This window comes from Protopterus annectens, chromosome 11.part0 (assembly GCF_019279795.1).
Source record: "Protopterus annectens isolate FY-2018-M chromosome 11.part0, PAN1.0, whole genome shotgun sequence".
NCBI lineage: Eukaryota > Metazoa > Chordata > Ceratodontiformes > Protopteridae > Protopterus > Protopterus annectens.
Window position 1 is genome coordinate 1,354,947,308 of NC_056745.1, and position 17,038 is coordinate 1,354,964,345.

General features: G+C 42.6%; 1 protein-coding gene across 1 annotated transcript in view; it reads left to right on the forward strand.

The window, feature by feature from the left end:
• Positions 1–17,038, forward strand: part of MKLN1 (muskelin 1) — a 1,607,387-nt gene that overhangs the window by 198,476 nt on the left and 1,391,873 nt on the right. Inside the window, exon 4 of the mRNA XM_044087317.1 lies at positions 10,903–11,012. Within this exon, the coding sequence (XP_043943252.1) occupies positions 10,903–11,012 (110 nt within the window). The remainder of the gene's footprint in view (positions 1–10,902; positions 11,013–17,038) is intronic.

The following is a 17,038-nucleotide window of genomic DNA, read 5'->3' on the forward strand; positions in this document are numbered from 1 at the left end:
GTATGCCTTTCTGTATATAATTTGAGTATTTCAGTCTCGTGTGGATGAGAGAGTTGGCAAGGGGTTAGTTATGTTATTGAAGTCTGGTTTCTTAGCAAACTAGACCTGAGGGATAGCAGCAGGGGATCATGGGATAGGAACTGGGTCTCGAGCTTCTCTTAGATGCAGAGCTTGCGATGTGGCCGACTCGGAGCCGAGGGTCGGCTCCGAACCCGTACGTAAGAACTAAGGCGAGATGAACAATTCACATGGAACATTATGGTAAGAACATAACTTCTTTTTCCTTGTCTACAACAGGAGTTTCAATGGTGGGCAACAGCTTGTCACCTCAACAAGGAATAGCCTTTCACTAAACCCACAGCCAGGCAAACACTGACAACAGATGCATCGGATTACGGCTGGGGAGCACACATGGCAGGAAAATGTATCCAGGGTGAGTGGCCCACAGAGCAAAGACATCTCCACATCATTCAAAAAGAGATGCTAGCTGTACAAAATGCTATTATAGCTTTCAAGGACCTACTGCATCCAGGACAATTACTACTAAAGGCAAGACAACACCACAGTTATGTGATACATAAACAAGCAAGGGGGCACACACTCCTACACCCTCTGCAGACAAGCCATGACCTTGTGGATCACAGCTCTAAATTACCAAGTTCATCTGCAAGCACAATTCCTGCCAGGAGAGAAAAACACACTGGCAGACGACCTAAGCAGAAACATTATGGACCCACATGAATGGAAACTGAATCCACAAATGTTCAGAATGATAACACAAAAATGGGGGAGCCCGGTCATAGATCTGTTTGCTTCCCCGAAGAACTGCCAATTATAGAAATTCTGCACAAGGAGCTACCATCCACAAGCATGGAAAGTGGATGCCCTCTCATTCAGCTGGAAAAAACTACAAGTATACGCTTTCCCTCTCCTCCCAAAGGTACTCATAAAAGCCAGGCAGGAAGAGCCAAAAATGATACTGATTGCAAAAGACTGGCCATGCCAGCACTGGTACCCAGTCTTAAAGAACTTAGCACGAGAACCACCCTGGATTTTGCCTGAAATCCCAGAGTTGCTGACACAGCACAACAATCAGGTACTCCACAGCCAGCTAAAGACCTTAAACCTAGCTGCATGGAAAATTCCCTAGTCAAGCAAGCAGTGCCTCTCTCTCCAAAGCTGTTATGGATGTCATTCTGGAGGCCAGGAGGCCTAGCACCAGGAAAGCATACTCGGATAAATGGAAGAGATTCTGTGCCTGGAACCAAGCGCACAGCCTTGACCCTCTTGTCCCAAACATTCCTCAGATACTGCAATACAAGGGCCTCTCTCTTTCATCCATCAAGATCCACGCCTCGGCTATCTCTGCTCATTACAACACGGATCCACCAATTATTTCTAATCCTTTGCTCAAACAATACCTCAGAGGGGCTAAAAACATAAGACCGCCCCGTAGAGCACCTACACCAACTTGGGATCTCAGCTTTGTTGTGGAAAATTAACTCTACCTCCTTTTGAGCCAGCTAACACAGCAGAAATAAAATGCATCTCTTGGAAAACTGCTCTGCTACTGGCAATTACATCAGCACGAAGAGTTTTAGAATTACAGGCACTAATGGCAGTGGAGCCTTTCCTCATCTTCCACCAGGATAGGGTGTCTTTAAGAACTAACCCTACATTTATGCCAAAGGTGGTATCAAGTGTGGCTCTGAACCAAACTATTCACTTGCCAACTTTTTATCCCAAACCACAGAACAAAGGGGAGAAATTGCTACATTCTTTGGACATTCACAGACAGTTACGCTACTACTTGGACAAAACCAAAGCTTTCAGAAAATCTGAGCAATTATTGGTAGCATACACTGCAGGAGCACATGGAAAAGCCATGTCAAAGCAGACTATTTCAAAATGGATAGGACACTGTATACGTTTCTGCTATACCCACCATGGGAAACCTGTAGCTAGCAGCATTAGATCTCACTCCACCAGGGCAACAGCCACTTCAACTGCCTACCTCAGAGGAGTACCATTTGCCTTTATACTCCAACTCCAGAGCTGGCTTTGCCACTGCTGTACTGCAGGGCCTTATAGCCACCCCTAATGCCTTATAGATCCAGCTTCCCTACCTCAGCTTTGGGATTCCACCCAAGTGTAATGACTGCAGCAGTGTAACACGATGAACATAGTACAGTTTTGTACCTACCATAAATGTAGATGTTCAAGTGTTGACACTGCTGCAGTCCATCTTACCCTCCCTCCTTCCCCTCTTACTTCCTGGTACTTACCTAGGACATCTACCCTTTTTACCTATGGGGAGTAACTAAAAATGGTTGTTTGCTTTTCTTTTGTATTGTTTACTAGCAATTTAAATCGCATACCTATTTGGGGGCATCTGACATCTGGGGCAAGAAAAACTGAAGAAAATGGCGTTGGCTGCATCTTTTATACCCCTGTCACACTGACGTCGGAGGAGGCGACAGCAACCGACGCTGGACCAGGACTTTGGAACTCTGGCCGACTGCGGGACCGCCTGACGGCTGGATAACCCAAGTGTAATGACTGCAGCAGTGTCAACACTCGAACATCTACATTTGTGGTAGGTACAAAACTGTACTTTCCTTCTCATTGGAGCCGGGAGGCTTTTGATGCCATGAGGAGAGTATTGTCCCCTCGGGACTCCACATCATCAGGGCCAGTAACCTCCTCCCCTAAAATGCCTGTCTGCCTCTGCATCACAGATCTCACAAAAGCGTAAAGACCCAGATCCTCAGGATGTCCCATTGGGCGAAGCCTGCTCTTCCGAGACCTCACCAGAAGCCCTCACTGATGAGGCTCCTAGGAAGAAGTTATGCAAGAGGAAGCATCTGGATTCCCCGCAGGAATCCATCACTTCAGTCACTGACTTAGATGAGTCAGAAGGGTCCCCCTCGGAGGATATCTCCTTCGCAGATATCTTGGAAATTCTTAAACAGAGGGGTGGCTGGAATCCCATTAACCCTACTGATGATGAGTTAGTCGTCGTCCTTAAAGCTTTCGGGTCTCAGCCCTCCATCACTTGGGTGTCTCCACCTTTTGATGAGCTGATGGAACTGGTCTCTCCAAAGGCTGGGAGTCCCCGGATACCATAGAACCTGTCCCTCGGAGGCCTAATAAATTTATAACTTCCCCCCAGGACAAGGCCTTTCTAACCAAAGGAGTATCTGTTGATTCCATGGTGGTGGCGGCAGCCACCAAGAAGGAATGGTCAGAAACTTCTATGTCTGTCCATCCTCTTAAGGATTCTAGGATCATGGACAGATATGGAAAGCACATGTTTAGTTCAGCGACCTTTGCCTTCCGAAAACTGAACTATCTCACGCATTTTACTAGATTGCATTGAGATCTCCTAAAAGAGCCGGGAGGTACTCTGCAGGATTCATTAGCTGCAGGGGTATCAGATAAAGTAACTTCCCAGCTTGCTATTCTAAATTCCCTTGTAAGCTCTTCCATGTGTCTGGTCTTGTACGCAGCTGATGGAACGAGCAGGGCAACAGGTGCAGGAATTGCTCATTCCTGGATGTGCTTATGTTCCTTTGTGGAGCCCTTTGTCATCCTTTGTTTAACACCCCTTTCGATGGCTCATCCCTTTTTGAACCCAAAGTGAAGGAAATGCTTACCGGGTGTGAGCAAGATGGAAAGACTATGTTTGCTGTTGGAGTCCATTTTTCCACCCCTACCAGACCTTACCCCAAAGGTCAGAAGGGAGAGAAGATGTGGTTCCGTAAAACTGAAGGAGCTTTCTAAGATGCACGTGGTGAACTTGTGATTCTCACTGTTGATCATAGCTTGATACTGGCTAGGTGTGTAATATTCTATAGACTGATTGTGTAGTATTTACCTGTGAACTATGAAACTAGCTGCTCAGGGGCGCATTGTTAATCTGTTAGCAGTAATAGTAGAGAATGTTGGAGTTCCTCTATTTCAGACATGAGACAACATTTCTCTTTACACAGTATTTTCTTTTGTTAAGTTATTGAACCGTTTAAAGGCATGCTCCACCACTTTCCCTTCAAATAATTGCCGACTGTTGTGGTTTAACTCCTTGAGCATATGTTCTCATATTTTACACTTGAACACTGGTTGCCTCATTGTGTTTTAGGTACTGCAGTTTTTGCTCTGGTAGAAGACCTTTGTATGCTGCATTGGGGAGTTTTTCCCCACTGTTGTACCACCATAGATTTAGTATATATAAGGAGAGCTTGCCCCTCTGCTAATCACTTTTATTGACTTAAGGGAACTTGTTCTCAGTTAATTGTGGTTGAGAAATTGGTATATGAGCATTTGCGCTTCAGTCATTCATAGGGGAAGCTAGTGCACCAACTGTGTGACCATTTCAGTATTTTTTAAAAGCGCTTTTGTGAGTGCATACCCATATATCAGAATTTCAAAAATGTTAACAGATGTTTTGTCTTGCCGATGCCAAGTGCTGTGTGCAGGGTAAATCTCATTATTTACATTTTAGCTATGCCTGCCATGGCCCACTACTGTAATATTTACTTTTCTTTTTTGTTCTTATACAACTGGCTAGTTTTCCTATGAAGTAGAAACATTGTACATTATCTCATAATAATGTCATCCCAGTGAGCACCATAGCTGTAGTTCTTTGAGATTTATGTTGTAGTAAGTGTTTTTCTTTCTCTCCCTTGCTGACTGACAGGTTAACAGCATGACCTGCTTAATCTGCACTTCAGTAGCAAATAAATAAGGGGGCAGAGATGGGCACCAGGTTGTAGTTCATATAGTAATATTTAACCAAAAAGGAGCAGTAGAAAATTTGTCAGATGTTCATCGTGTTTCACTGTTGCAGTCATCACTGTAGGGTTCTTCCTGCCGGCAGGCAGTCCTCGGTCGGACAGAATCCCAAAGTCTGGGTCCGGCGTTGGCTGTTCAGTCATGACGTCAGAGCTCTAGTAGTACAAAGCTGCCAGCCGAAGCCATGTTCTCCTTGCCATGCGGTGAAAACAGTTCACAAGTGCCGGTCGGCTGACTCCTGATATTTTTTCGTGCTTCAGTCCGAAGACTTACTTCTTCTTCTCAAAGCTAAGTACCCCGTTGTGGAAACTTTTTTCTTGCTCCAGTCCGATGTCAGATAAAGTTAATAATTGCATTTCTTGTGGGAAGCAAATACCTCATAAGGATTTCCATTCTTACTGTATTCCTTGTTTAGGCCCTGACCATGACGTAGCTAGTTGTCGGTTTTGTGCTAGATTTAACCAACGTATGATTAAGCGAGGGTACGATTTTGCTTTTCACTACTTTGGTAGGCGATTTAATTATAAAATGTCGTCGGACACGCTTCCAACTACCGGAGTTCACAAACGACACAAGGATAAGGACAGGCCTCCGAGGTCCAAATCAGACGGCGTTTTACAAGCAGAGCCAGCTACAGGTTCGTCCGTCGTCACTGAGGTGCTTTCGCAGCCCCTGTCATCGGCCATTTCAGAACCGATTGCCGAAACGAACTCCCACGAGGAGCCAACTAGGCCTTTGAGTACTCCAGCTGCAGGACCTTCGAACAATGCTCCCTCGGATGGGTCCGAAGCCGCTGTGCAGGTACCGGCTTCCGAGGAGGTTTTCAGGCCTACATAGCTTCTGATAAAGGCAAAGCCAAAGACAAAGGCAAAGACTCCTTCTAAATCTAAGACACCAGCCCAGGTCTCTTCTGATCCGGGACCCAAATCTCAGAAACAGCTACTTAAAATGGCGGAGGACTTACTAACCATGATTAGAGGTTCACATCCCCCTCCAGACAAAAGGCCAAGGCAAGAATTGGATTATGAATCTTCTGATCAAGCATCTATTTCTTCAGTGTCTTCCTCTGAACAGGAATATACTTTCCCTCCTTATGAGCATTCTGATGCTGAAGAATCCATTCCGTCAGCTTCTCCCCCTGAGGATTTTTCTTTTGGGGAAACTTTACATGAGGGAACATTTTCACTGGGAAAGACAGGAGTACTCGGAATCTAAGAGAAGGCTTAGGGATTTCCTTCTTCTTCCCCAACATAGACCCCTGGCTATTCCTCCTATTTTGGATATTGTGGATGATGCCCTTTCTGAGGCTAATTTAACTCCTGACTCCTTTCCTCCAGCCCCTGCTAAGCCCGACAGGTATTACAGGCTCCCTGACTCCCACCAGTTCCTTTACAAAAATCCTACTGCTGATCCAGAAACCATTTCTCAGGGTCCTAAGGGGGTTAAGGCCGCTTCTGCTAAAAACCCTATTCTGACAGATAAGGATTCCAGAGCTTTGGACAGATGGGGCAAAAAAGTGTACACTTCTGCTACTTTATCTATTAGGGCTTTAAATTGTCAATTTCATATGCTAAAATATCAGCAATTTCTACTGTCTGTTATGAAACAAAAGCTGGGTACCATTACTGCATGTGCAGATAATAAGGAATTACACGATTTGATGCATGCCACTGAACAAGTGGGTAAGCATGGTTTACACTGTGGTTTTGATACCTTGGAGGCTTCTTGCAGGGCAGCTGCCTCTGGCACAGTCATTAGAAGGCATGCTTGGTTAAAGGAGCAAAACTTACCTGATCAAGTGAAAGCAACGTTACTGGATGCTCCTGTTCAGCATAATGTTTTGTTTGGGTCTAAGGCTGAAGAAGTGATAAAGAAAATGGAGGATAAGGCAAAATCCATGCAAACGGTTAAGGATTTCTTACAAGTTCAGCCCCCAAGATTTAGCAGAAATTGGCCATCTAAAAATTGGTCCTTTCCCAGCTTGGACAGGCCTCAGAGGGGTAGATATAGGCGCTCCAGAGGGAGGGCCCAAGCACAGACCTCTTACAGACCTAGACAGTGGAGTGCTTCCACCCCCAGGGGTGGAGAGGACAGACCTCAATCTTATAGAAAACAGGCTCAATGACTCCCCCTGCATGTCTCCAGGAACTTCTCTCCTGGAAGCCCCTCTAGGAGGAAAAAACTCTCTTTTTCAACAAAGTTGGACTTGCATAACCCAAGACAAGTGGGCTCTGGATGTAGTTTCAAGAGGTTACAAATTCCACTTTCATACCTTGCCAAGACCAAACACCAATGGTCAGAGGCATTAAACCAGGTGGGATCCCTCATGGCTATGAGGGCCATAGAACTGGTTCCACAATCAGAGACGGGCCAGGGTTTTTACTGAAGACTCTTTCTAGTTCCCAGAAAGCAAAATTCATGGAGACCCATCCTGGATCTGTCGGCCTTAAACACTTTCCTGGACATACCAAAGTTCAAGATGCTTACTCTGCAGCAGCTCCTGCCAATGTTGAGCAAAAATGCATGGATGGTGACATTGGATTTGAAGGAGGCTTACCTACACATCCCAATCAGACAGGAGTGCAGAAAATACCTCAGGTTCAAGGCCGGATCAAAACATTACCAATTCTCTGCGCTGCCCTTTGGCTTGTCTACTGCGCCCAGGGTTTTCACCAAGTGCCTGGCACCAGCAGTAGCTTATTGCAGACTCAAGGGAATTCAAATTTACCCTTATCTGGACGACTGCCTTATCCAAGCAGACAGCAAGGATGTCTTACTCCAGCATCTGGACTTTGCTCAAAATCTTCTCAAGTACCTGGGATTCACTGTGAACATGAAAAAGTCAAATTTGACACCCACACAACAGATAGCTTTTTTTGGGTGCTCTTCTAAATGCAACAAACCAGATGGCATTCCTGACATCCGAAAAACAACTGCAGCTGGCTTCAACTTTCAAAACCTTGGCGTCAATAACTCTGCTAACTGCAAGGAAATTCCTGCAGGCTTTGGGTTGCATGGCCTCCTGCATCCTTCTCATACCAAATGCAAGACTACATATGAGAAAAATACAATGGTACCTAAAAAGTGTACGGTCCCAGCATTGCCACAGTCTACACACACAGATTGCTGTCTTGCCTTGTCTACAAAAGGAATTCCATTGGTGGACCATGGCATGTCTTCACAACAAAGGGAGAGCCTTCAGTCTGCCTCCAGCCAGCCAAGTGTTAACCACGGACGCCTCTGATTACGCATGGGGAGCCCACTTGCAGGGAAAAGGTCTGCAAGGTTTTTGGACAGAGGATCAGAAGCACCTGCATATCAATTTAAGAGATGTTAGCTGTACAGAATGCCCTCTTGGCTTTCAGGGATCTTCTACAACCAGGACAACTACTGATATGGACAGACAACACCACAGTTATGTGGTACATAAACAAGCAAGGGGGTTCACACTCCTACCCCCTTTGCAGACTAGCCATGACTCTTTGGAACACAGCTCTAGCTTGCAAAGTGGATCTACAAGCTCAGTTTCTGCCAGGGAAACAAAATATTCTGGCAGACAGCCTGGGCAGGAACCTGTCAGATCCACATGAGTGGATGCTAGACACCCAAATATTCAAGATGATTTCAGAAGCTTGGGGCTGCCCGGACATAGATCTATTTGCATCCCCCCTCAACCACCAGTTACAGATTTTTTGCACAAGGACGTTTCACAAACTAGCATGGAAAGTGGTGCACTATCATTTAGTTGGAGAAACCTCTCTGGGTATGCCTTTCTGCCACTACCTCTTCTTCCACGGGTGTTATTAAAGATCAAGCAGGACAAGCCCAAGATGATAATTTTACTGGCCCCACATTGGCCTCGTCAATTTTGGTACTCAACACTGATGAATCTATCCCAGGAGCCACCTTGGATTTTACCTCGGATTCCAAATCTTTTGTCCCAACACCAGGTCCAGGTTCTGCGCTCTCATGCCAAAACTCTCAGCCTGGCGAATTCAGGGTCTATGATTAATCCTTTCCTTCCCAAAAAGGTCATGGATGTCATCTTAGAAGCCAGACGGCCTAGCACTAGAAAATCTTATGCAGGTAAATGGAAGAGATTTTGCACCTGGATGCATGCTCAGGATTCAGATCCCCTCATTCCTAACATTCCACTGATTTTACTTTACCTGACAGACATGCTACATAAGGGTTTAACTTTCTCCTCCATAAAAATACATGCCTCAGCTATCTCTGCACATTACAATACAGGTCCTCCAATCTTTTCCCATCCACTTCTGAAACCATATCTCAGAGGAGCAAAGAATTTAAGGCCCCCTAGGACAACACCCATACCTGCCTGGGACCTCAACTATGTTCTGGAAAAACTCACTCTGTCTCCTTTTGAGCCTGCTGCCACATCTGATCTTAAGTATTTATCATGGAAGACCACTATCCTGCTGGCTTTAACTTCAGCCAGGAGAGTCTTGGAGTTACAAGCACTCATGGCTGTGGAACCTTATATTATTTTTCACCAAGATAGGGTGTCTTTAAGGACTAATCCTACTTTCATGCCTAAAGTGGTTTCCAAAGTGGCTTTAAATCAAGCTATTCACCTGCCAACTTTTTTCACTAATCCACAAAATAAGGGGGAAAGGATCTTGCATTCCTTGGATGTACACAGACAACTTTGTTTTTACCTGGACAGAACCAAGGATGTCAGGAAAACAGAGCAACTGTTTGTTTCTTATGCAACAAATTCCCAAGGCAAAGCTATTTCAAAACAGACCATTTCTAAATGGATTGCTCATGGAATCAGATTTTGTTACTCTCATCATGGAAAGCAAATCCCAGGAAAAATTAGCACTCGCTCTACCAGAGCTGCTGCTACTTCAGCTGCCTTTCTCAGGGGAGTACCTACCAAAGAAATTTTGGAAGCTGCAACTTGGAGTTCAGTGCATACTTTCTCTAAGCACTACAGTCTCCCTCTTTACTCTGTCTAGGGCAGGCTTTGCTTCTGCAGTCTTGCAGGGCCTTCTAGCCGCCCCTTCTACTCTATAACCACCACCCTTTATCTCAGCTTTGGGATTCAACCCTACAGTTATGACTAAAACAGTGAAACACGATGAACATAATACAGTTGTGTACACTTACCATAAATGTAGATGTTAGAGTGTCTTCACTGTTGCAGTCTGGGTTACCCTCCCTCCTGACCCCTCTTATATTTCCATTAGTGTGGTTTCCTACTTCACCCTTCTTCTGAGGTGTATTTGCTTCAGGGTATGGGGTTTGTTGTATGTTATTTTTTTATTTTTGGTTGTTTTACTATTGGCCTTCATTTTTGGGCACCTGACATCTGGGGCAAGAAAAACTGGAGAACATGGCATCAGCTGGCAGCTTTGTACTCCTAGCTCTCTGACGTCAGGGAGCATGACTGAACAGCCGACGCCGGACCCAGACTTTGGGATTCTGGCCGACCGAGGACTGCCTGCCGGCAGGAAGAACCCTACAGTGATGACTGCAACAGTGAAGACACTCAACATCTACATTTATGGTAAGTGTACACAACTGTACTATACTTTGTCTTGCAGCTTTAAGAACTATAGACTGTGCAGAAACCACTCGTTTAAGCATCAAATCCATTGAACTGTCATCAACAGTGGGACAAGCATGTTGAATAATAGCTTACAAATTCAAAAATCAAAAAGAAATTCTGATACAAGACCAGTGCCTGTATCTTTAGATCTGCTTGCAGTATGTAAAATTTTGTGAAAAATCACCAGTATTTTTAATGTGTGTAATTGTAGCAAGTATTGCTAAATGGTCCTTTGCTGAAGCAACACTTGTATGATTTCTGTATTTTGTACTTAACAGCTGTTGATGATATAGACCAGAATTAACTTAAAAAATCTAAAAACTGGTGAGTTTGATTGCATTTTTATTTGCATTTTAAATTGAATTTGTTTTCTTTCTGAAATTTGTAGCAGCATTAGCTGCTGTATTTTCTTTCAGTAGTTGAAGGATATCAGCAGATGTGTATTGTATTGATTTTAGAACTTTCCGTAGATTTAGTTGCTGTTTTGATATGAGGGATCAAAAGCACAAATTGGATATGTGTATTTTTCTTTTCAGTTCCACTTATGTCTTGGGGTCCAAGTTTTAACTTCAGTATCTGGTACGTGGAACTTCATGGTATTGATGAGCCAGATGTGGTCCAGCCTTGTCTCAATTGGTATAGTAAGGTAGGCCTTGTTTTGTATTATTAGAATTTATGTATCATATTACATTTATTTTTATTAAATTTATAACTTAAACACGAATCATTTGTAATGTGTTGTACTTTTGAACCAGAGTCATGTTTACTTTAAATGGGCAAAAAAGTATTCTTTATTTTATTTTCCAAAAATAATCCTGTACATGACTCTCTTTTTCCTGAGCCTATGAGATGCTTTAGACTTTCATTTTTTTTAAATGGGTGCATCCATGGCATTTATCAGTTTTAGCATCTCTTCTTACCTCATGCACATAGACCATTTAGCTTTTATCACTTTGACTGCTGATTTTGATGTTGTTCGTGTTTCACTGTTGCAGTCATCACATTTGGGTTATCTGCCTGTAGGTAGCCCTCAACCGGCCTGAATAATAGAGTCTTCAGATTTCTGCGTCGGATGCCTTCGCTTCTTCCTTGACGTCAGGTCATCAGGGGTATAAAACATGCAGCCAACGCCATTACATCAGTCTTTCTTGCAGTGCGGTGCCCAAAACAGAAGCAGTTCGCAAGTGCCGGTCGGCCAACTCCTGAAATTTTTGTTTTCGAGTTTCATACCCGAAGTCATCAAAAAAGATAAGTACCCCGTTGGGGATCCTTTTTCTTGCTCTAACCGATGTCATTAAAGTTAACAATTGTCTTACCTGTGGAAAGCAAATACCTCATAGAGATTTTCATTCTTACTGCATCCCCTGTTTAGGCCCAGACTACAACGTCCCTCGCTGTCGGTTTTGTGCCTTGTTCAACGCCTGAACTATTCGTCGTCAGGCTATTTTTGCAGCCAATTACTTTCGTGCTCTGTGTACTCAGAAGTAGCTTCGTTAAGCCATCTGACTACCGATCTTCCTAAAAATGTAAGGATAAAGAAAGACAGACCACATTAGGTCCAAAACTGTCAACGATGCTTCCGTTAAGCTAGTCGCCAGTCTGCCGGTACTCAGTGAGGCGCTTTCGAAGCCCCTGATACCCGCTACTTCAGATTCGCAGGCCTCTACTTAGACCCATTCAGAGTCCGGTATGCAGCGAGATGCTTATTCGACTATGAAACCTGTGGGTGTCTCTACCTTGGATGGGTCCGGAGCCGCTGTGCAGGCACCGGCTTCTTAGGGTGTATTCAGGCCTACAGATATTCATATTAAACTGACGCTATTGTTTTCATCCAGGCCAAAAACTCACACTATGCCTAGAAAACAGGCGACCAAACTGCAGGCTCAGGCCCATATGCCTCAAAAACAAATGCTTTGAATGGCTGAAGACCTTGTTACTTTAATTAGGGGAAGCCAGCCTTCCCCCTCTAAGAGACCTAGAACTGATTTTCTTTCTGATTCTTCTGATCAGGAATCTGATATTTCTGCTCCTTCTGATTACCAGGATTTGCCCTTATCTACTTATGAGGATTCTGACAGAGTATTCCATTCCCTCTACTTCCTCTCCAGAAGATTTTTTTTTTCGGTGATTAAAAACATGATTCTTACAACACAAACTATTTAAATCATTGCAATTAACTGACACTTTTGCCCTTATACAACCGTTACATCTGAATCCTAATTTATTAATAAATAATAAACCAGTAAATCTAACAAACTACCCCCTGATAAAAGACTACACAATATGGGATATATATTAATGGAAAGACTCTTAACACTGGGCAAATGAGACTGTTAGGGAGCATTTTCGCTGGGAAAGCCAGGATTATTCTGAGTCCAAAAAGAGACTTAGGGAATTCTTACTCCTACCTCAACACAGGCCTTTAGCTATCCCTCCTGTTCTGGACATTGTAGATGATGCTTTCTTGGAATCTAGCCTTACCCCAGACACTTTACCTTTACCTCCCAGAAAACCTGATAGGTACCACAGAGTACCTGACTCTCATAAGTTCGTCTTCAAGAGTCCTTCTGCGGATCCAGAGACCATTTCCCAAGGACCAAAAGGCATTAAGGCTACTGCTGCCAAAAATCCTACCCCTTCTGATAGAGATTCTAGAGCCTTGGACAGATGGAGTAAGAAGGCATACACTTCTGCTACTTTGGCCATTAGGGCTTTACATTGCCAGTTTCATATTAAAGTATCAGCAGCATATTATGGAACTACTTAGACAGAAAATGATGATGATTCCTGACTGTGCTGAACACAAAGAATTGCAAGATTTAATGCATTCTGCAGAACAAGTTAGTAAACATACTTTGCAATGTGGTTTTGACGCTTTAGAAGCATCTTGCAAGGCTGCTGTCACTGGGTCTGTACTTAAGGCATGCTTGGCTTAAGGAACAAAACTTGCCAGATCATGTTAAAGCTAAATTACTGGATGCTCCCTTAAACCAAGACTGCCTTTTTGGCAACAGAGCAGAAGAGGTCCTCAAAAGGATGGAGGAAAAAGCTAAATCTATGCAAACTGTTAAAAGATTTCCTACAAGTACAGCCTCTCAGATTCAGTAGGCATTGGCCTTCAAAGAACTGGCATTGGACGTCAAAGAACTGGTCCTTTCCAGGCCTGGAAGCCTTCAGTCCAAACACTGGAACAGCAGACCACCTAGGCTACAGTCTAAGACTACGCACAGATCACACCCACTAATTAAAAACATGATTCTTACAACACAGAAACTATTTAAATCATTGCAATTAACTGACACTTTTGCCCTTATACAACCGTTACATCTAAATCCTAATTTACTAATAAATAATAAACCAGTAAATCTAACAAACTATCCCCTGATAAAAGACTACACAATATGGGATATATATTAATGGAAAGACACTGGGCAAATGAGACTTTATCTCAAACTTCCTATGAAATATAGTATTATCCTTAACCATCTTCATCATCTTATAAATGCTACATTCTCACAAATACACACTGACTTACAGAACATAGATTTAGTTCAATTAATAATTGAAAATCTTGCGATTAAAGGGAAAACAATTTCTAGGACTTATAAAATTATAATGAGTGCAAAACATCAGAATTCATTATTATTTTCAAACTATTGGCAAACGAAAAATCAATCACTGACTGAAGAAAATAAGAAACTAGCCATTGAAAATACAATCAAATTCATTCCTTTCAAGAAGCTGTTATATGCACAAATTATGGTAAATAACAATCTATATTATGCCTTATCTAAATTAAATAAATTCAGTCCTAACATTTCGCCTATATGTCCCCTTTGTCCGGATCAAACAGCTGATATTTACATGTCATGTGGAACTGTACTAAGATACTCAACTTATGGTGTTCCTTGAGAGTAAGATTAGAGAAGATGGGATATGAAAAATCAACCCTTACTTGGGAGACAGCTATATTGTACATTAATATCAATCAACTGCCAAAAATATTAAAACATGTCTATTACGATGTGTGCCCTTATTAAATTCTTTATTACAAAGAATTGGAATGTCGTGTCACCAATTACATGGGAAAATTTTAGCAATCTTGCTATCAAATATATCTCATCTCACAAATTAATTTATTCAAAAACAAAAAACAAATGCTATTACCAAAAATATTGGGGTTACTTTCTAGATATAATTCTTGACAAGTAAAATTTGCCTACAAATTCTCATGAAAAGCTAACCTTTAAATAAGAAATGAATGTAGTTATAACCAGTCTTTCTTGCATCTTCTCCCCTTTCTTAGTATATGTGTAACTAGATATTTCCCTGAACATACAAATAAATGGTTAAATTTCTATTTTTACTTTATATATAGACTATCCCCATTCTAACTATCCCTTATGAGACCAAATGAACATAAGAATTCTCATACTTGACCAATGTAGTGACTTCTTGTGTATATTTTGTATATATATATATATATATATATATATATATATATATATATATATATAAATATATATGTATAATTTTCTCGGAACGAGATTGTTGTCTGTTTTCTTTAGATAGGGATTTGTATTGTTTATTTGTGTTATTGAGTTACCGTATTATTGTTATTTGAAAAAAGAAAATTGAAATAGAGAGATTTTGGGGAGAAAAAAAAAAGGCCGCACAGGTCTAAGCAGTAGGGGGCTCCCACTTCCAAAGCAGGGAGTAGTAAGCCACCCCCTTATGGAAAAATGGCACAATGACTTAACCTTAAACCCTCCAAGCCCTGCTCAACTACCTGCTCCCTTAGGAGGAAAGCTCACCCTGCATGCAAAAAACTGAGAACTCATTACCCAGGGAAAAATGGGGTTTGAACATAGTTTTCCAAGGATACAGATTCCACCTCCACACACTACCAACGCCAAACGGTTGGCCAGACCTACCCCAAAATCAATGAGCGGAAGCCCAACAGCAGGTTCTCTCTCTTCTCAGTATCAGGGCTATTCACCCTGTCCCAGCAGAACAAAGGGGACAAGGCTTTTTATTCGAGACTTTTTCTGGTACCCAGTAAAGACCACTCCTGGCATCCTATCTTGGACCTCTCTGTTCTCAACACCTTTCTGGTGGTTCCAAAATTCAAAATGCTAACTCTTCGACAGCTTCTTCCTATGCTAGCCAAGGATGCCTGGCTGGCAACCCTAGACTTAAAGGAAGCTTACTGGCACATCCCAGTAAGAGGATCCTGCAGACAATACCTACGTTTCAGGGCGGGCTCCATGCACTTTCAGTTCTCTGCACTTCCCTTTGGCTTATCTACTGTGCCCAGGATGTTCACAAAGTGTCTAGCTCCAGCCATTGCATTTTGCAGGCAGAGAAATATTCAGATTTACCCATACTTTGACGATTGTCTGATGTAGGCAGAAAGCCGGGACTTACTATTACAACACCTGGCATTCGTAAAGAAACTTCTAACCTCACTGGGGTACACCATCAACGAAAATAAATCTCACCTAGTACCCTGCCAATAGATTGTATTCCTGGGAGCAAGCTTGAATACAACTTCGTAGATGGCATTCCTCTCTCTGGAGAAACAAGTTTATTTGACAGCCTACTTCAAACTATTGGCCACAAAACCCCAGCTGTCTGCAAGGAAAATACTGCAAGCTCTGGAGTTCATGGCCTCTTGCATTCTATTAATTCCATATGCAAGACTGCATATGAGGAAACTCCAATGGTATCTAAAAAGCCTATGGTGTCAACATTCTAACATCTACATTTATGGTAAGTGTACACAACTGTACTTTCTGCATCACCCAAAAGAGAGGTGGTAATGACACGTCCTGTGGGATTTTCAATTTTCTGCCCTTTTTCTACCCGGCTGACAAGCAGGCTTGCAGGTATGAGGGCTTGCTGTGTCCTTTTTAAATATCCATTTTCCACCTTTGTCACGTTTGTAGTAAGGGCTGTAATGCAAATTTAAAGTAAACTACCACAGCCCACATGCTCCACAGCTGTCTGTCAAGTAGGTGTTGACATTGCAGAGGGTCAGGCTGCTTCACTCCCCTTGGGATAGATGACTTGTTTGTTTATTCAGTTTGGTAACTGGGATAGAGCAGTGATCCAAATGGACCTATTTCATTCTAAGCCCAGACAAATGTAAATGACCATAGATAAGCAAATTAATAAGTAGTAGTATGAATGCAAACAAAATGTTGTGTTCAGATAGCAATGAGTTGATAACTGTAATAATAAAATGCAGAGGCCAATAGGAAGGGTTGGTCAGAATAAGGAGAGAATAAGAAGAATGGGAGAGTGAAATAGTGAAAGTATAGACCACAAAGTGTTTAAAGACAGGAAAAGTAGGGGCAGACCGAAATTAACTGTTACAGTACATATCCAAGCCGGGCAAGTAGAACACCTTTGCCTATGGCATTCCTGGTTGGTCTGAAGAGAAAAGGGGGTAATTTTACAGACCAAAATAGGAGGGAATTAATTTTCTTCTGCATTTGTTCTAAGTGAAGGTGAAAGTTCAGTGTGGGATGAAGCCACATACTAAGGTATTTGAAGGAGATGACTTGATCAGTGGGGTTGTTAAGATCATCATGGGTAAGAAGTGATTGAGAGTACTTCTGCTATTTAGGGGCTGTATCAAACAGCATTATTTTAGTTTTGGAAATGTTC